This window comes from Chiroxiphia lanceolata, chromosome 1 (genome assembly GCF_009829145.1).
Source record: "Chiroxiphia lanceolata isolate bChiLan1 chromosome 1, bChiLan1.pri, whole genome shotgun sequence".
NCBI classification, from domain to species: domain Eukaryota; kingdom Metazoa; phylum Chordata; class Aves; order Passeriformes; family Pipridae; genus Chiroxiphia; species Chiroxiphia lanceolata.
The window spans coordinates 34,016,704-34,038,546 of NC_045637.1; the positions used below are offsets into that span (position 1 = coordinate 34,016,704).

Below are 21,843 nucleotides of genomic sequence, written 5' to 3' on the forward strand. Positions count from 1 at the left end.
TGAAAGGGAGTCTTTAGAAGAGATTTGAAAATGTTTTGTTGCATTTCTGAGGACTATGGTACTTCTAAATAAATTAATAGGAAGGATAATTGATGCTAGGTGTCTGCTTGTTAATGTACAAGCACTTCACTGTTTTCAGAAGAACTAACATGTTTTCAGAAGAACTTTGTTGTTCCTACATACATAAATCATCATTCTTTTTTCACATGTTCAACAACTGTAAATACCCTTGCAAATAAACGTTGCTGAAGCATAATAATTAGCATACAATACTGTTTGTAAAGAATTACATCCTATCTTGAAGATACTCGTTGGAAAAGTTCAATGTTGAGCAGGCCTTTGAAAAATACTATACATTTCGTCTTTGTACTTGATGCATATTCAAAACTTATTAATTTAAATTACCATGGGAAAATAAATACTCTGTTTTATGCCATAATTAGAAATAATTCTATTCTTCTGTCTCACGTGTAGCAATATAAAAGAAAAGTGTCTGCCACCAGGCAATTTGCAAAATTTTTCAAAATCTGTATTTTTTTTTTCACACTTGGATGTTTTTTACTTACCAGTAGCCATCGTAGTTATTTTAAATCGTGTTTGAAACTTAGAGTTAAATCAATGTTCTTTTATAAAGAGTTGACATCCCTTAAAATTGTTCATTTAGAATTTAATCTTCTAATATTTGCAGGAATTATTATCTTTTTTACTTAGTCCTTTCTTATGTGTTTACTGAAATAATTTATCACTCTGTTTTTTCATATAACTTGAGCTATTGAATTAATTTATGTATCAATATTACTACTTGTCATTGTAAATTTAAATATTTTAGTTAGGACTGTTTAAGTGAACCTACTGGTTTTAGTGTCACACATAAAAAGCAAGTAAGTTGAACATTTTGAAGTTTGTCACACATAAAAAGCAAGTAAGTTGAACATTTTGAAGTTTGAACTGAAAGGTAAAAATGTCCTTTCTTTACTACAACAGAATACAGTACAATCCACAGTCCATCAACCCCCATTAAAGATTCAGATTCAGATAGATTGCGTCGTAGTTCAGATGGGAAATCACGTGGACGTGGTAGAAGAAACAATAATCCTTCACCACCACCTGACTCTGATCTAGAGGTACATTATGTTAAATGTCTTTTGCCTGTTACAGACTTTATTTTTATCATTATTTTGCACAGAGAAATATATTTGCACATCAAAAATAAAGTGGCATTGAAGCTCCCTTTTTTTCCTAACAGTGTTTTCATAGAAGATAGGATTTTTCTTCTAAAGAACCTTCTTCAGGAAGAGCTCTTACTTTCTCTGAAAAATATTGTGTGTTTCTTTCTCCTTTTGATTAAAACAAAGCAAACAAACAATTGAAAATAAAAGGGAAAAAAAAAAGCAAGCTTTTCCAAAGGCAAAGAAAGGTTTGCATTTGGACAGGAGACACTTCTAGCACAATAGTGGGTTTTGTTCTCTCATGCTATGTCCACATCCTCCCCGTGGCCCATGGTTTGTGTTGAGAACACATCCAATGACACACCACAGCTATGAGTGTCCACGCAGCATTACTTTTCCTTTCCAAAAGCTTAGTCCATTTGTCATCTTGTGAAATACAATCTCACCAGAATTTAAAATACTTATATTTGAACACTTTATTTTTCATTAAAATATCATTTTGTGTGTGGTCAGAGGACGAGTTTCAAATACATATTTTCCATTGTCTGTAAGCAAAAGAATTATTTACTGACACCATAAATTTTTACACATATGATCCAAGTTCATGATTTTCATTCTTCAGGGGCCTAAAATGCATTAGAAATTAGCATAAATTAAGGGTATTTAAGTGCTTGGCAGCAATTTGCTTTGTTTTGATTTTATATGTAATTTTCAAGAGCAGTTATATGAACTTTGTTTTCTAAGACTTACAGAATTCAAACCTTGAAGATTTCATTTATGTCAGTTTCTAATCTCACATCTGGCTTCAGAAATACATGGTACAATCTCATTTTCTGTGCATATCTGACAATAAATATAATTCTATTCTAATAGAATAATTTTATATAATAGCAATTGTAGTAAAAAGCTAACAGATTGTATTACCACCTTCTGGAAAAAAACTCAGCTTGTTAGTTTTGAAAATAAATGGCAAGGGAAACTATGGTTTTAATATACAACCATTTCAATAAAATTTTCCCATTTGTATGCTTACTGATTCAAATTTTAACTTTCCATGTCAAATATCAGCTTCACAGAGGAACACATTGATCTGATTCTCTTTTACAGAGAGTATTCATTTGGGATTTGGATGAGACAATCATCATTTTCCATTCCTTGCTTACAGGGTCCTATGCTAACAGATACGGAAGGGTAAGTGTCAAGAAACTGATGGAAATTTTCAGTAATATTTTACTGATTTGTGGTTGATACACAAGGAAGATGAGAACATTAGTTGATTTTCTAGAGGCAAATTAGTACTGGTGTTACAAGATATAAGAAAACCAAGGAGTAAAGCTGTTTCACATGTCCATTTTTTGCAATTATGCCGCTCTTATATGCATTAAATATTTAAATAACTTTGGGAGTAATACTTTGATCACTTGGCTTTTAGATACAGGTTGTCTGAAACCTGTTGATAACAAAATCTGCAAAGGTCTACCTCCCTTCAGGGACTGAAGAACTTCCAGAAGTTATTGCTAAAAAAAATTTTAATTCTGACTGACTGGCAGTGTACTGTGCTCTGCATTGAGAAGACAAGAGGAAGAAGACTTTTGGACGCAGACAGATTAGTCTAAAATTTTTTACCTTCACTTTTTTTAATCTACATATTGACTGATGATTTTGAAAGTCTGTTTATGAGTAAAATCTTTCTATTATGCACAGTCTGTAAATCATAACTGTCATATGTCTACAGACTGTGGGTTTTCTTGGTAATTCTCAGAAGAGAAATATGGTCTTTGGTGAATAAGAACAGTTTATTAATGGAATGCCCTTATTAGATCAGACTTTGTTTTTCCAGTATTGTATTTGAAAGCTCATGTCTCATCTTGTGCTAAATCTGTTACACAGTTTCATGTTCACCTCATGTGAGCTATAACTGAAATGCAATTTTTGTTAACCTTAAAAATTTCTACATATGAAGAACAAACAGTTTTGTCTGACTTCATGAAATACTGTCTTCTTGTAAAGCTTCTATTTATCACTAAAAGATTTTGCCCTGTACTTAGCTGAGTGAAGGGTAAATCTACGTCTGATTTAGTCTGTGCTGTAGTCAGGTTCTGAATTTCTCTCAATAGATTTTAGCATTATAAAAATCTAAAGCAGTATTATTTTGCAACCTCTCATGTTTGTTCAGATGAGGTGTGTTTTCAGAAAAGTTTGCTGTGATATCAGCTTACCTATTTCAGGAATATAATTAGTGTTTTCATTATATGACAGAAAAGCAAGTTAATTTGGCAGCCTGAACATAAAACACCTGTCTTGCTGGATGCTTGAAGTTGAGGAAAGTGGCTAGTATTCAGCTGCAGAGATATAAATACATATGCTGCATGGAGCTGGGTGTCTCCTGATTGCAGCCCTATCACTCTGTCTGTGGTACTGTTTACTTAAGATGCAGCTTTTGCCCAGCTGTCCCTGGTTACGTGGCATCTGCCATAATATTTCTGCATTGCTAAATGGCAACCAACTGTTGATGTTGAGGGAAATGGTGGTATTAGTGCTTATGCTGTAGATAAATATTAGATCTTTTTGGTGAGAGTTAGCAACATGCATGTCCTTGGCTCTTAGATGCCATCATGAAACTGTGCCATTCTTGCTTTGTTTTGATGTCAGAATTTCTCTTGTCTTATTGACAGGTTCAGACAACAGTTAGCAATTTCCAGGGATGTTAGAGAAAGATAGCATCAAATGTTCAAAGCAAACGTGCTAAAACATGCATGTGTCATATCAAAATTATAAGGTCTATTTGCAGCAACAGGAAGCGCACATTTTTAAAAGATGTTTCCTTGTGATTTGATTGCTGGCTTTTAAAATCAGAAATCCAGATCATAAGTCAATCTGAAAAGAAAAAAACTTTGAGGGGAATTTTTGTTCTTTTCACTTGTGTTCCTTTTTTCAATCAATCCAACATCACCTTCTCTTATATTTCTGCACTGTGGTGAGGGCTAGAAATGCCCTTTTAAAATTAAATCTAAGCTGCTCACATAATCATTAAAATACAAAAGCTGGATCTTCAAACAAACAAAAATGTCCTAATTAAATAATAGGGGATTTGGCAACTTGGCTTTTAGCTCTTTTCATAATGCCTGAGTGAGTTTCATGGTGAATGACTATGAATGATATGTGACCTTACTGCTGAAGGGATTGATTTTCTTTTCCTTATTCTCTACCTCATTCCTCCTTACTTCTTTCTTATGCTAACCTTTTCTCTATATTCTTACTTTCTTATCCGTTTTTATTACCTGCTCTCCTTTTGCGGCTCTTTCTGCTTTTGTCCTTCAGCTTTGTTGGAACAAAATAACCCCTTTGTTTTTCAGTTTGTGCAGTCATGACAAAAACAATGGCATAAACCACTACATTTTTATTTAAGAATTATCTGAATTTAGTGAATTTTGTGAAATGAAATGGAAGTATGAAACTACAGGAATATGATTTGTCCTTCCAGGAGAGAAGAAAAACAAAACAAAACATTTTCATTTGCTTTTGGATATTTTTTAGTATGTACATAGAGAGATGTATTGATCAAATATAATGTTATCAGTTACTTAATTGGCACTAGGGCTGATTAAGTTCTAGAATTTTGAAAAAGTTGGAGCTCTTCTTTAGCATCTTGGAGCAGGTGCAAATATGTCTCAGTATTGGCACTAGAAAACTGTGACCTTTGCATACATTTCCATTCTCAGTAAAGCAGTTATATTCAGAGGCTTAAAAGGAATTTTCCTTTAAATTATAAGTTTTCTTAATGTGGTTTAATATATTTTAGAGATTGAGAAAAGCAGAGCCTGGTTTCACTTAACCCTTCATTTGTGACCCGTAGGTTTAAGTGGAAAATAAACCTTGTACCCAAAGTGAACTTTCCTGTTTTTCAGCTTCTTGTTTCTCCACAAACAAAGAAATCAAGTGGGTAGAATTTAGAAATGACATACAGGCAATGTTTTGGCTCCAATGCCAGTATTCAAAACAAAAGGCCTGCTTAAGCAGTTTGACATTGGTTTTCTTTTCTTTAGTTGAACTGTACCTCCCTCAGAGATTTGTACCTGATTTTGACCATACCTGAAAAGGCGCTCCGACTGAACCTGCAAATCCCAGGCAACAAGAAGAGATTGTTAGCTTTCCTACTCATTATGTGACACCTCACAGTAATTAGCTAGCAATTAGTGGCTTAAAATTGCAAAAGAAGGTTTGGTATGGGATTATTTTTTAAAAACCTTATTCTAGTCCTGACTTTTTTCAGAGTTTACAGCCCCTGCTGAACATTTGATGCCAGAGTTTGGCCTACTGTAATGGCTTAAAGCAAGGCTCTCATGTTTTTTATTAGAGCAGTTGCCAGTCTGTGACTAGACAGACATTTAAAACCCTAATGCAGATAAGACTTTTGCTTCTGTTAAATATGTGCGTATCCAGAGCTACAGTTTAACACAGTTTTTGTGCTAAGTGGAACTTCCTATAGAAAAAGATTATGTTTAATCAAGGAGTTTAGATTTCTGTGAAAAACTATCTGTTTTGTTTCTTCTTTTAGCTTTTTATTATTTAATCTGACATTTTCAATAGGTGCCAATGATTTTCTTATTTGTTTTTCTCCCAATTAAATTAAACTAATAAATCATATTATTTTAGTATTACTTTATAGAAATCCCATTCTGGTTTTTTCTGCTATGTAAAAATACATTGGAGTGAAATGGTTAGAAAAAACTATTTTTTCAGACTCAGAAGTGTGACAAAAATGTTTGTTAAAAAAAAAACAGTGACGTACACTGAAACTTAAATTATATATATGCAACCATTTTTTAAAACTTAATTGTTCATAGGCAACATCATGGTCTGTGTGCCTATTTATTCTGCTTTTCAAAATGATGTTCCCATTTATGGATGGACGGTCAGAAGGGAATTAGTTCTACATTGTTGCATTAGCAGCTGATAATCAAGATATAGATAGTGATCTTCATTTGCATCTTAGACCCTTAGCCTATCTAACTCCTTTTAATAACTAGAGCAGAGGCTTCTGTGGGGTGACTTCTTTTTGCTTAGGCACAACAGAAATTCTTGTCTGGTTACAAAAAAAAAAAAAAAAAAGCCAGATTAACTGTGTAGGATGGTGGAGTGGTAGCTGGGCACAAAGATAAGCAGAAATGTCAGAGGAAAAAGTAGCCTCAGGCCTAGCTAGAGAGAAAATACCACCTGCTTTCCACCTCACATGCCTACAAAAGTAAAGTGAAGGAAAGCATAGGTCTACAAATAGAGCAATGTTAAAACAGAAGGACAGAATACTTTTGTTTATCTTTTAAAGTCTTACCATTTGAATTAAGAAGCCAAATATTCTTTTTTTGGCCATGCCAGTTTAAAGAGAAGGCTTGTTTTTAAGGGCAAAGTTCATCACAATACCATGATGCAATTTTTCTTTCCTATTTATAAGGGGTATTTTTTTTTATGTTAGAAAACTTACTCTTAATATGTGTGAGTTCAGTAATGGATGTTTTATCTGCTCTATGTATCTTTGTTTCTAAATTTCAAAAATTCTTTTCTGGTTAGTAGTTCTTGGGTTTTGGCATTTCCAGAGGCAAACAGGCTACCAAATCATCATTCTTTTCCAGCTCTTTACTACTGACACATTTTACCTTTTAACCACTAGTTACAGAAAAATGTTTGAAAGTTCAGAGATCATGTTGAAACACCTATTAATTTGATTGAGAGGTGGAAAAAGAAACTAGGGACTGCATCTCTTGTTTTTTAACTGAGTTGTCATCAAGTTTAGAATACTAATTTATTTTAAGTAAAATATGGGTTGTAACTTCTGCTATTCTATTTAAAATATAATGCCTAACAAACTAACATTATTAATAGAGGGTGTTATGAGATAATATAACATGTTCTTTCAGACTCATGCTTCTGTGCACTTGGATATACTTGGCTTTAAAAATGAGAACTCTATATGAAATGTATGTATTAGGCTTTCTTTTTGATTTTTCATATTGAAAATATATAAAACACAAAAAAAATCAAAACAAGACAAACATCTGTAACGCATTTAGTAACCACAATGCTGAACATACTTTCTGAGTTTATTAGCTCTGTAGGAATAAGTTGTTATGGTAATTTCTGTAGAGAAGTTAAAGTGTGTTGTGTATTAATAACAACAATAGATTTGTTCACTCTGCATGGGTGGGCCAAACTGAAATCCTAATTAAAGTATGGTTTTGTGGAGAATCAAGGAGTGGTTTTAAATATAATTGCCTTTTACAAATAAAACATTAATGGTTCTTTGCTTTAAAGTCACTAGGTATTCCCAGGACTGAATCCTGTCACTCGTGACCAGTGAGAACTTATTTTGAGTAACAATAGCATTATCGTGCCCCTGGTCACTCATAAAACTTGTGAACGGTTGTAAAATCTGCAGAAGTTTTAGGTGCAATGGATTTACCCTTTCTGCATGGAGAGCAAAGAGCCTGTGCCAGGGATGCATGAGGGTGACCACAGAGGTCCAACTGCAAAATCTCAGGGTCAGTCGAGTTAAAGTCATATTTTTGAGTGTTACTATTAAGTGCTGTACTACAGGATCAGACACTTACCGAAGTTAAACTGACAGAGTGGATGTTGCATTTAATAAAAGTAGTATCTCTTGAAAAGCTGTTCCTCTAGTTTGTATTCTCGTGTGTATGTTAAGCACGGTATTGATGGTGTACATGCTTAATTTCTTCTTTAAAGGATCCACCCACTTCTGTGTCCCTTGGACTCCGAATGGAAGAGATGATTTTCAATTTGGCTGACACACATCTATTCTTTAATGATTTAGAAGTAAGTGTTCATTCTTTTAAAAAATATAGAGATTATTTAATATTTGTCTTTTTATGTGTGTTAAATGGTTTTACAATTATTTTGGTTTCTCAATTTCAATATGGAAATGCTTAGAAAATAGCTGTCATTAGGATACATAATATTGTCTATACTAAATGTCTGCACTGACCTTCAAAGGTTACTATGGTTTAAATGGTAGAATTTTGTCCTCACAGGTTTTAGTATTTATGATGACAGTAGACAACTGTCAGAAATGTATACACTAAAAGCATCTGTAAACATGCAGAATTCAATAGTCTACCATGGCCATTAAATAATAAACTTCAGCTTCTATAAACAGTTAATGGCTAGGTACAGATTTCTTGCTTACATCCCACTGTGGGCAAGTGGTACCTTAGCCCCAGTGGAAATCATTAATATTGCATACGCTGTCTATCTCATTGGCTTGTTACTAGGGGTCCTCTGCCTTCCCCAGCAGCAGGCACGATGAGTTTCTCTGCCTGGGTTTCTCTGCCACGCATGCCTCTGCCCTGCAGCGTGCGGTAAGGGGCTGGTGGTGGCATGCCAAGGGATTTTTTAGCCTACACAGGCTATGGTTTGGCAGAGCTTGTGAGATCATTCTAAAACTACCCAAACTGCTGAAAGCGACTGTCACTGTAATGCCTGGATGTTTCATCTTAAAAGGGAAAAATGCAATTTCTGATCATATTTGAATAACGTGAAAACATGAAAACAGTCAGATTTCTTTCCCATCGTAGTGAAGACAGCTGTTTATTTAAAATCCAGCTGTTAAGCAAGCTTGTGGTGGGGCTGCCAACACACATTAATCATCAAGTTGTTGTTTTGCTAGATTTTAGAGTAGTGTGTTATTCCAGACAGGCAAAAGAATCTAAAAGATTCAAATTCAACTTTTGCTGATCAAAGTTAATTGGCAGCAATTGGCCTTTAAATATTTCCTGATGTTTCCCTTTTCAAAATCAAGCAAAATACACCTTATTTAATAGATGAGCCAAAATAATTTGAAAAATGCCAGTGTGTGATAGACCTCAAATGTGGTTTGTCTAACATCTGTCCTATATTTTGATTTCTTTTCATCTAAAAAGAAACTACTCACAGATGATTTGGCATCTTAGTATATAATGAAATCATTTAACGTGCTTTATTTTTTCTTCCATTCCTTAGAGTTTATTTTTTATACTTACAATAAAATATCTGGTTTCTTTAAATTTTAAAGTAGTGTTTTCTTTCATTAAGGTAGCTAAATGTAAAGATACAATTGTTTGGATATATGATGCACCATCAGTGAGTTGCATGTGTAGGACTTATTTTTCAGATTTGTCTAAAATTATAACAATGCTAGTCATTTTCTAAATCTGTTTCTGATTTCTGGTTTTATCCATTTTATCCAGAGCAGAAAGAGAAAGTACTACCGTATCTTACCAGCATATTCAATGAAGTTCAGTGTGTTTTCATTTGCTGTGCATAGCCAGACATGTAGCTACTTCATACATGGTTGTCAGCATCACTGACTGTTATGGAAGTTAACCAATCACATTTTACAGATGGTAGAATATCTTCTGCTAATAGACATCTTGCAGCCTTAACAATACAGTATAGCAGCTCATTCACTGAAGAAATGTGAAGCTGTGTACGAAAAAAATACTGATCCAGGTGGTCAGTGAAAGCAGAGAAACTCACTGGATAAGCCTGCTTCTTTGCATTTCCACCATAACAAGCCAGTTTATCTTGTGTCTCCAAACTCAAGTGTAATAGGTTTTTTCCATACCCTGTCTTCTTCATACATAGAGGCACCTAGGAGTAAACAGTCGTGTTCATGTCCTTGTACATAAGCTCTAAGTCCTTATTCCTGGGGAACATGAGCTCCAGGCTGAAAGATCATGCCTTGTCCAAGAAATGAAGAGCATGTTCAGAATGCATAGAAAAACCTTCAGAAAAGTACACAGTGAAAGGGCATAAGAGAGCCTGTACTTTTTGGGAAGTGCATGTAAGGACTAGACCTCATCAGAGACTGAGGCTTTCAGTTCACCATAAATGACACATTTTTTGAAACATGTCACAGACGTATGGTGTTTTTGAAGGAGCCACAGTTTGTCGTTCTTGTGAGCGTCACCATTTTACTAGCAGGGGCCTGTTTCCCAAGGTCTGCGACCTCAGGGCAGATTCCTCATATCCATCTCAGAAACTCAAACTCCTTGCTTGGTGGTTTGGAAGTTCAGGCTGCTTACAGCTTGACAGGCTTCCATGAAAACTGTGGGCAATTTGGCTTGGATGTGCCTCAGGCTTAAAGCATCTGTTCTCACTGATGAAGGACTGAGTCTGAAAGATCTAGCGGTGACCCTGCTCAGGCTTAAGCTTTCCAGTTCATGTGCACAAGCATCTGGGCTGTTAGGGATCAAGATGTTTGTTGGCAACATTGCCAGTGAGCCACAGAGCTTGGGTATTCTTGCCCAGCCATAGTATGAAGGCAGACAAAGCTGGATTTGGAGCATATCTAACCCACAGTTTAGACGTGTCTTTGGGTCTAGGCTTAATTCAGAGTGGGAACCTGAAAACTGATGTTTTCCAGCTCACCCAGGCTAAGAGGGAACCCTTCCTGGCATATAGGGAGACTGGGTTTACGGGCAGGCAATCATCAGTCATAACTTTGGCCTATGATGCACATTTTTCCAGATACCACAAGTTAATGTTTTTAAATAAAAATCTTCTTTCATCCAACACATTCCAGAAAACTCTATAATCAGAACAGCTCTCTTGTTATCCAAGTAAAAATACTTTTTCTTTTATAAACTGCTGAAGACTGATTTAGTGTTTTGAATGCAAAGGGCAGAGTTGCAGCAGTGATCTCTGAAGCACAACTTGATTTGTTTATGACCTAACTGGCTTTTCAAAGCTCAGCCTAGAGATTTATTTAATATTCTTAGATTAAATTCTAAACTTCAGCAGTCAATTTTTAGTGTGTATAAAGTCAATAAATGCCAATGGGTATCAGTTGCAAACAAGTTTACTCATCTGAATTTAGTAAGGGATAAAGCCAGGTAGATTAATCATCTAATTCCATGTATGTTGCTCTTTATGTAATAGTGGTAAGAATAAGAATAAGAATGGTATATGTAACTGAAATTTTCAAACTCAATGAAATAATTCAGTGAGATCTCACTGAAGATCTCTAGCTCTGAAGTCAGAATTCTGTTTTTGAATGGGTGAGCTACACTTAGATTTGCAATTACTTACTGCACTCTTGTACTAATTCTTAGTTTTTGCTTTGAAAAAAGTGAAATAAATTACTTATTTCCTTCACTTTGTACAGATTTATTTGGACCTATTAATTCCAAAGTGATGTAATAGCAAATAATTTCAGATCTTGAGGACCATTCCTTAAACAGCACACTAAAGGGGAATTAAAAGTTTTTTTACATACTGAAAGGAAAAACATTAATTTATTATCTATAATTTGATCTAAGTACCATCATAAACTGTTTTCTTACATTAGTAGTAATTTCATAATGAAATTAGAGGAGTGTACTAGGCCAAACAGTAGAAAAAAAGGGCAGTGTTCTCAAAATTTAGATTCCAAAATCTGCATTTCGGCTTCCAAATAAGAAATTTGGGGTTTCGGTATTGAATTTTTTCATTTAAAGATCTCATACTCTTTGTTCTATAGTTGAATTTTAATTGTGTGCAGGAGGGAATAACTACACTGATGCAGTACTCTCAAGAGAGCCAGAGTTACCTCATCTGAAAATCGTGTTTGATTTTACATACTGATTATGTTGCGATAGGGATAATAAGGTATAATATTTTAATGGTGTATGCAAAGCATACACATATTAGGTGTTTCAGGATGTATGCTCCAGTGTTTTAGGGAAATTAGCAACTTGATGATAGGATGAAATGTGACATCTGCCTATCTCATCACTCACCAAGATGATCAGCTCCGGTGCAGGCGTGTTCTAGAGCAGAGTGGGGGATCATGGCTTACGAGGGGAATTTCCTGAGCCAGGGAAATCCCAGGAGAGCACAGAGACCCACCAAGAGCAGGAAGCTCTCGTGAGAGCTGCTCATTCTCTTGGCATATGCAAAGCCAGGAGTTATGGTGGCCACCCCCACTTCCCACCAAAGGCAGCCCTAGTGAGCCCTGTGACCTGTTGACTTTTGCGACCAGGGTAGGCAGAGGTCATAGTGTGGTAGTTTGCTTGGGAGGCTGTGCAGGGAGCCTCAAAGGAGGAACATTCCATTGGCCTTGAAGTCTACACAACCCAGCAACCAGGCGCTGCTCTGTGGCCATCTGCACAGGTCAAGGGCACTCATCCTACCGGACCCCCAAAGCAGAATGGTGGGCACTCATCTGAGAGCAAAGGCTGCAGCTCCAACAGTGGATCTGCACCGTCTGCTCCAGCAGCGTCCACCCAGACAGACTTGCCGAAAGGAGAGGCTGCAGTGCAGAGCTCCAACTGCAGAAAGTGCCTAGACCTTTCTCCTGGGGCAGGGAGAGGCAGCAGACCTGCCTGCCACAGGGTGCCAGGTGGAGGACCTCCTGCGGCAGGTGGCTGAGCTGCAGGAGGCAGTGGAAAGGCTGCATAACAGCAGGGAGGCTGAGAAGGAGTTGGATGGCAAGTTCCAAGTGCAATCTGCAGAAGACTCACAGCCCACAGCCAAATGGCCAAAACTCCTCCAGTGGCCCCCACAGAAGGGAGAGGAGCCAGTAATGTAGAAGAATATAAACTTGCAAGGGCAAAGACCTGTAGGAGGAAGGCACTTCCCCAACGCCTGAGGTGCCCATGCAGAACCATTTCACCCCTGTGCAGACTGAAAAGGAAAGACCCATCACATCAGGAGAGATGCTGGAACTGAGAAAGAGCCTGACCTGCACCCCATATAACAACAAGAGCAACTAAGAGAAGGCGAGAGGTGACAATAGTAGGCAACTTACTTCTGAGGCAACTCATTTGCCAACCTGATGTGCTCTCTAGAGAGGTGTGTTGTATACCAGGGCTGCAGGGATGTCACCAAGAGACTTCCAAGCCTTATACAGCCCACTGACTTTTATCTGCTGCTGTTGTTTCACATGGGCACCAGTGATACAGCCAGAAGCGGTCTGAGGAGTATCAAAATGGATTACAGAAACCTGGGAGCAGCACTAAGGGACTCTGGAGTGCAGGTAGTGTTTTCATCAATCCTCCCAGCCAGAGGGAAGGAGTTTGAAACTAAAGTTGCTGGAGGAGGGGAACCTCAATCCATCCCACTCCTACCAGTCTCATGCCAGCGACAGCAGTAGGTGCCTAGAGTCTGTAAAGGGATCACAGGTCAGCAGAAGAATACCTGAAGAGCAGCACAAAGGAATTCCAGCCTCTCCAGCCAGTAAGTTGGCTTGATCAGGGGCCCATCTTAAATGCTTCTATGCGAACGCATACAGCATGGGGAGTAAACAAGAGGAATTAGAGGGGGGGTGTGCATGCCTGCAGGTCTACAATCTTATTGGCAACACAAAGACTAGTGAGATGTATCGCGGAGGGGATTGGTATAGATTGCTCTCAGACCAAATGTCCGTTTATTACAAAGAGGATACTCGTTATATACTGCTACTACACCCCGACGTGTGATTCTTCTTTCACAACATTGGGTACATAAAAGAAACATACTTTGTTGTGCAGTGCTAATTGGAGTATTGCAGGTGTCCATATGAGATGAGAAAACTTGTTTATCTCTCAGGACTCCTTCTTGACCTTGGCAGTGATCCTCCTTTGTTGTAGCTTCAGAGACTGAAGCCATGTTAACTACACAGCAGTTTTTACTGTCTGCACCCAGCCATGGTGCAGCAAGGCCTACAGAAATGCAGGAGAAATTGCTCACACAAGCTTTGTTCTCCCAACAGAGATGATTCTTGTGGTTGGAGTGTTAGAATGAAAATATATAGGCTCTTTAGGAAGGACAGGCAGGGGAGATGAGGAGGAGGTCGATGTCAACCCTGGAGTGCTTGGAGTGCTGCCTGGGGATGGATAAGGAGCTGACCAAGAGCTTATGAGTCAGTATTAAAGGGAGAGCAGGGATGGGTGACATTAAGTGGGGATCTGCTACAGACCAGGAATGTTGAGTGGATGAGGCACTCTGTAGACAGATAGGAGCAGCCTCACATTGACTCCTCCTTGTCCTCATGAGAAATTTCAGCCACCCCAATATCTGTTGGAGGGACAACACAAGCAGGAGGTTTCTGTAAGGCGTTACTGATACTTCCTTCTCCAAGTGATAGAGGAGCCAACAAGGAGAGGTGCTAAGCTGGACCTTGTTCTCACCAACAAGGAAGGCTGGCGGAGAATGTGAAGCTGAATTGGGAGCAGCCCTGGGTAGAAGGACTTGGAGGTGATAACCCTGCAATGTGCGCTTGCAGCCTAGAAAGCCAACCATGTCCTGGGCTGCATCAAAAGAAGCATAACCAGTAAGTCAAGGAAGGTGATTGTCCCCCCATGAGACCTCACCTGGAGTGCCACATCCAGCTCTGGGGCCCCCACTAAGAGAAGGGCATAGACTGAGTCCAGAGGAGGGCCATAAAGGTGATCAGACAACTGGAGCACCCCTCATAAGAGGAAAGACTGAGAGACTTGGAGTTGTTCAGCCTGGAGAAGACTCCAGGAAGACCTCATTGTGGCCATCCAATACCTAAAGGAGACATACAGAGGGATATTTTACAAGGCATAATGGTAGGACAAGGAATGATGGCTTCAAACTGGCAGAGGTAGATGTAGATTAGTTATGAGGAAGAAATTCTTTGCTATGAGGGTGGTGAGACATTGGAACAGCTTACCCAGAGAAGTTATGGATGCCCCATCCCTGGAAATGTTTAAGGCTGGGTTGAATGGGGCTCTGAGCAACCTGGTCAAGAGGAAGATAGCCCTGCCCACAGGAGAGAGGTTGGAACTAGATGACCTTTAAGGTCCCTTCCTACCCTAGCTATTCTGTAATTCAATAGTTCTGTGATTCTTTCTGTATCTTTAAAGGCTATACATTTACATACTTATAGTGACCATTTTCAAAGATTGGTTTATTCATTCTTTTGGCATATCAGTTACATAGTTACATATATCTAGTTATAACTAGATATACTAAAGAAATAATTGGTGGTATTGAATTATTAGGAACATCCTATTTTAAAAAGTTAGTTCAGTGTTTTGCAAACTTTATTCTAAAATGACACCATCTCATTAGATCTGTTCCTTTGAGATATATGCCAAAGCTGAAAATTATCCTTATTAGGCATTTCTTTTTTAATCTTACATAATACTTTTTCTTATGAATAGAATACTTTTTGTGTTGAATTCTATTGAAGTAATTAAAAGCAAATTAATTTTTAGTTCTATTCATGATTTTTTTTAGGATTTTTTTCTGTTTTTTGGTGTGGGCTTTTGTGGGAAAGTTCAAAATAAGATTATATATTATGATATTAGAAAAAAATTAATTTTGTCACTTCTGAGAAATGCAGTAATGCATGGGGCACAGTCACAACGATTAGCAATAATTTTTCTGCCATTTGTGAAGGATATATAATGCACACTCATGGGTTCACAAGCCACTTCTGGTTGTGAAGTCTCTATATGCAAAGTGATGATATGTGCATGGGAGTCATCTATAATGAATGGCAATATGGTAAGAGTTTTTCAGCTACACTAGTTGATGTATTTCTCTTAACGATAAAAGACAGGGAATGCTGTCAGGTATTACTGTAAAGCACTATCTGGTTCTTTGCAAAAAAAATAGTTATGTTCTAATAATTAGGAATTGGCTAATTTCTCCTCAGATTCTTACTTAAAATCCACCTAGTTGATATTAATGTGTTCTTGATGGCAATTCAGAACACAACCTCTTCTGTGTGTCAAAAAGAGCTGCATGGCTGCACTGTGCTTTCAAGGATGGTGTTACTTCACATTGATGAACCTCTAAGCCTCTGCATTAGCATATTACTGTACATGGATCCCTCTGGAAAGCTGCCTGCATTACAGTTGCATGTGATTTCCATAAGATGCAGCTCTGCCATTAAGCACAGTTGTTGGGAGCATCAGCCTGGGACAGACAGTGGCTGAGGTACTCACATCCCAGCCTGCCTACCAGGCTCCTCTGTCCTGCCCACCTGCCACCCAGCAAGGTTCGCCAGTCCTCCCATAATGAGGAGCAGCACAAGAGCACCTTCTATATTGCTCTAACTGTCCTGCCTCTTCACTTGGTTAAATAAAGTTAGTTTAATTCAGAAACATTTTACAAATCCTACACTTTACACATATGGGAATGTTTCCAGCTCCCATGAAGCATCAAGATGCTGTCTTACACAGATGCATCTTTTCACAGTTTAAAGCTGAGAATAGATGGCATTTATGTCCTTACACTCTCACATTGTATTTGCCCTGTGAACCTCCTCCTTCCACTCACATGGCAGTAAATCCTTCCAGGATTCCTATAAGTCTCTAATTGCTAGCTTGGATTTACCCAGGTCTAGAAGTTGATAGGAAGAAATTAACTGCCAGGTGTTGTTTATGAAAACTGCTTTTCATGGATTGTTTCCTGCATAGTTTACTCTGTGGAAGCGCCTGCTCTCCTTGTATGTGGCTCCCAGTCACTGGACTACCAGTATTTATCAGCACGACTTCTCCCTCCTATTCCTTTTCAAGCTGAGGACTGCGTGAAGTGCAGCTTTTTTACTTGAAATGTGACTGAGATGTCTGACACACAGCAGTATGCTGAGCCCTTCTGTTCCCTAAAGAAACATAAAGGACTGCTAGGGCCCACATTGCAATGCAGACTCTCATGTCACTAAAGCAGATGGTGATGCACTCTGTACTAACACCAGGCACTACAGGGATTTCCAAGATGGGAGATCGTAGTGAGAGCCCAGGACTAAGAAAGGGATCAACTAAAACCCAGCACACCATCTGTAAAGCACAATCATGCAGCAGAACTTTTTGAACATTAGTCCCTCTTTGGTCTTTGCCTTCGATTCTTACAGGTGAAACCAGGCTGCCTCCCTGCTGCTGGAAGCAAATGTACCATATAAATCACTTCTGGCCCTCAAGGAGAACTTTTTGCATGACAGGGACATATATTCTCTTTTCATCAGCCTGAAAATTTTTCCTTTGTAGGTATCAGTAACACTGCAGGAGACTAAGTGACTTTCCTCTCAGGTTCTTCAGTGACCATGCACACAGCTATGTCCCCAGTGTACCACACAGTGCCCTGTAGGAATGCCTTTGAAGCAATACAGCCATATGTTCTGTTTCTTTAATCTGAAGGAGAAAGGGAAGCTATTTCCCCTCAGACCTAGGTACTTTAATATGCCACAGACTCGGGCTGGTAACTTTTAGCACAGTAGCATTCTGAAGCATGATTTGGGATCATGGGCTTTATGATAGTACACATTATTGAATTCATTACTACATTTAGCAGGCTTACCGTGTGCAGGTTATTGCACATCTCAAAGAACCATGACTACTGTAGGGTAAAATGCTCCTCTTTCTGAAAGCATTTTAGCACATCTGGTCCTAGAGTCAACTAATCTAACAAATGAAGTGCTTGGATGCAAGCCAGCCCTTAAGTGCAGGCTTTGAGCAAGCTCCAAAGCAAGCTGGGAGAGCAGGTTGGCCACTATTACCAGTGTGGAAGTCCATCATTTATTCTCCCACACTTTGTGGAAATGTGGAGCCAGCTTTGGACAGGCATGACAAGTGTGATGTTGCCTAGATTTAAATTTAACTAAGTTGTATGGAGGTCCACAGTCAGTGATGGGAGTTAGGGAAGCTGCAGGCAGACCAAGGAAGTGGAGAAGGAGGATTGTGAAAATGCTGTTACCAGAGAGAAAAGCTTTTTCAACTTCTCTGCATGGAAAAAATCAGATCAAGATCATTTTGTGTCTGAAACTGTGCTCCAAACTCTCAACATCACAGGATAAGCCTTTGCTGATGTTATATACTAATCACTTGTCTGGTGTTCATATTTTACATACATATTTGTGTAGATGACATGACACGAGGTCAATGTTTGTGGTTCGCAATACTTTCTAATTCCTGATCACAGTGGTGATGATAAGAGTAGTATTTGCAGATACAAAGATGATAGTTCTGTTGTAAAGTACTCAGGAGAGAAAATCCACAGTCGAGTCTAGTGATTATAGAATTTGTTATTGTGTACACTTTTAGTTGGCTTTCTAACACTGCTTCAGCTTGGTCTCTTTAATGTATTAGTCCTTGGGAACATCCTGGCATAAATTTTCTCTCTACTGACACAATTAGAAAACTTGTGCATTCAAACAACTTTAAAAAGAAAATTGCAAAATATTGCAAATAGTCATCCAAGAAAACTTTCCACTTTTCTATTGTATTTGTTCATTTCTTTTCTATTGCGTTTTTATTTTGGATGATTTTGTAAGTTGTAATTGTTCCAGTTTGAGTTATTCGTACATTTCAAGTAAACTGATTTTTAAAACCTGGTTAAGAAACACCCCAACATTTAGAGCGAAGGGCATCAGTCATCACTAATCATGGCAGTGTTTCAGGTGTCTGTACTTGTACTTGTACTTGTACTAGTATGAACTCCATGTATTCAACTGGTATTGGGGCTTCTGTTTGGGATGCCTAGATTTTGTTTTAGTACAAATGAGTTGAAGAGTAGACAGGCATGCTTTGTGAAGAAATACATGGACATGCAAATTGCCCAACATAGTAAAGAGCATTTCACAGAATCACAGAATGGTTTGGGTTGGAAGGAACCTCTAACAGTCATCTAGTCCAATCCCCCCTGCCATGGGCAGGGGCATCTTTCAGTAGATCAGGTTGCTTAACGCCCCATCCAACCTGCCCTTGAACACTTCCAGAGATGGTACATCCAGCTTCTCTGGGCAACCTGTTCAAGTGCCTCATCAGCCCCACAATAAAGAATTTCTTCCATGTACTTAACCTAAATCTAGGTTAAGTCTTTCATTTTAAAAACCATTACTTACTCCTTGTCCTATCAATACAAACCTTAGTAAAAAGTCCGTCCCTCTCTAAGTCCACTTTATATTGAAAAATCACAATTAGGTCACCCCAGACCTAAACTCCATGCTAAACCCTAGCTTTCTCAGCCTGTTTTCACAGGAGCAGTGCTCCCGCCCTCTGGTCGTCTTCGGCCCTCCAGATGCGCTCTAACAGGTCCATGTCTTTCCTGTGCTGAGGACCCCAGAGCTGGAAGCAGTACTCCAGGTAGGGTCTCATCAGAGCAGAGTAGAAGGGAAAAGGGGAAAATCAGCTCCCTCAACCTCCTGGCCATGCCTTTTCTGATGTAGCCCTGCGTGCTGTTGGCTTTCTGGGCTGCAAATGCACACTGCTGGCTTATATCCAGATTTTTTTATCCACCAGTATCCCCAGGTCCTTCTCAATAGGGCTACTCTCTGTCAGTTCCCCACCCAGCTTGTACTGCTATGGGTGTTTGTCCCCACCCAGCTGCAGGACCTTGTGCTTTGTTGAATTTCATGAAGTTCATACTAGCCCACTCCTCAAGCCTGTCAAGGTCCCTCTGATGGCATCCCATTTGTCAGTGGAATACATGGTAGTCATAAAGGTTTGTGGTAGGCAGAAAACTAACTTTTATTGGTATTGGACTCATCTCCAAGATAGTACCCTAAAAGAAGTTTCTATCAAAATAACAAAACATGTTTTGTTTACGTGTTCTCCCGAATTATACATTCAAAGGTGTTCCTTCCAGTGACAGAATTAAAGTTCTTCACCCCTTCCCAGGAAATAAATACCAAATTTTGGCATGCTTTTCATGGTAAAAATTGTACCTGCCCACTTACAGCTAGGTTCTGCAGAGTCTGAAATATCAGATCGGCTTATTCAGGAGACAGTGTATTGAAGGACAGCAGTAAGGTACCTGGAAGCCATTGTAATAGTTGCATCAAAGCTGTATATAGGCAGGGTCTGTTACTGGAGTCACTGATCCACCCCAGGTATGGCAGCTTTAATTGCAACAAACCTTAGTGTTGTGCTGCAGAGGAAGGCTCTGAATAGTAACAAGAAGATTGCTGTGTAATGAAGAACATGAGACAGCACTTTGAAAATTCTCTTATAGCCAGTAATGAAACAAAAAACCTGACTAAGGCTTCATGGAATTTAGGAGATGCAAAACTGACTACAAGAAATTTAACAACCTGAGAACTTTGTAGTCTATTTTCATACTTATACTGTCAATCTATTAGCAGATTTCAATACAGTGGCTTACTTTATATTGCTGACACATATAACACCTGCCCTTAATGAATTTTTATTTTTGAGAGGTTGCAAAGTTCTTGATGTCTGCCACAGAGCTTTTCTACCAAAGCAGATCATTCCCTAAGCAAAGATGTGATACACTGCTTGATGGTTCAGCCTGTTAGATACAAAACTGGTAATAATGTGATTCATCCCAAAGGCCTCTTACTGCCAGAATTATAATTTCAGATTTGAATGTTCATTTTATTTGTTTAATTATCCTGTAAGTCTGAAATATTAGAAGAGTAATGTCAAATAAATAAATAAATAGTTGATACTAATGGTAAAAGCAGTTAATGTAGCTATTAATAAATTTATTGCTTTCATTTTATTCTTGCATAGAGAGGCTTCTCTTTGACTTTTAATATTTCATGGAACTGATGTGAACAATTTTTTTTTACATTTTATTTAAATAGTATGAATTTGATACACTGAACAAAAGCCTATCTACTACTATAGATGTCAAGCCTCCAGTCATGACTCGTTAATAATACATTCATAAGTTTCCTAAGTATACCATTATTAGTTTATAATCTAAAAAGTTTCACAAATTCAAATAACATTCCTGAGCAGTAGATTTTGTGTTTTGGTCTCTGATGAAGTTGACAGATGTGTAAAATCTCATACAGCCAGTCAAGTCCCTGGTGCAGCTGCAAGTGCTGAAGAGTGCAAGTTATTCCAGCTAAGATCAACATTAATTTACACTCAAATACCTTTCCCAGCCCAACCTTTCTATTCACATAATGCAGTTATTTTGTGCTGATTCCACTACTTTGAGGCAAACGATTTTTTTCTCATTGCAAAACCCAGAAGATAAACTGAAGAGAGCATAATAGTCACCTTTAAAGAAGTTCTCTCCTGATTGATGTAGGCACCATCTTAAGCCACAAATCTCAGATTCGTATTATTCAGGTTGGTGTTTTGAGTGGATTAGTCTCTGAAAATTATGTACTTAAAGTATTTTAGAAAGCTAGGTGAAACTAAGTTTCATCCTTACGTGACATTTTGCAGGATGAGAGCACATTAGACAATCCTCACATCAGTACAAAGATTTGAAACCACTGCATAAGCATCTTAGCAATATGCGTGGTAGGTAGTTTCTATCAGCCTCTTTGCCCTAGACTTAATTTTGGCATGAATTTACAATGTTATTTACAAGATGTCTGATATCTTGAAAGCCATCATGCAGTTTATGCTGGTGTGGTTATGTGTGAGTGCTGTGATTGAAGTTTAAATTTTAAGAAAACATGCATACGCATGAATTTTAAACAGATCTGTTTATGCTGGCTTTTGGGGGGTAGGGGGATGGCAGAAATTATATTAAAATGTTGCTACAGGGAGAAAAATTAAGAAGTGTCTGTCATTCATTTTCTTTTAAAAGCACATAAGGGGTGCTTGAAGTTGGTTTCCAAAATGTTTGAGTTTCACAGTCTCAGGAGATTTCTACTGTTTCAGTGTGGTTACAATAAGGCCTCTATCTGAATTTCATCCAGTTCAATGGTCTAATGAAACTGTAAAGAAAGAGGGAGAGGATTATTCCCTTTACTCATTGTAGTATC

The 21,843-nt window shown here is 38.2% G+C and overlaps 1 protein-coding gene across 1 annotated transcript in view; it reads left to right on the forward strand.

Moving 5' to 3' along the window:
- Positions 1-21,843, forward strand: part of EYA1 (EYA transcriptional coactivator and phosphatase 1) — a 156,524-nt gene that overhangs the window by 108,899 nt on the left and 25,782 nt on the right. Inside the window, 3 exon segments of the mRNA XM_032705833.1 lie at positions 985-1,124; positions 2,277-2,360; positions 7,911-8,000. Of these exon segments, the coding sequence (XP_032561724.1) occupies positions 985-1,124; positions 2,277-2,360; positions 7,911-8,000 (314 nt within the window).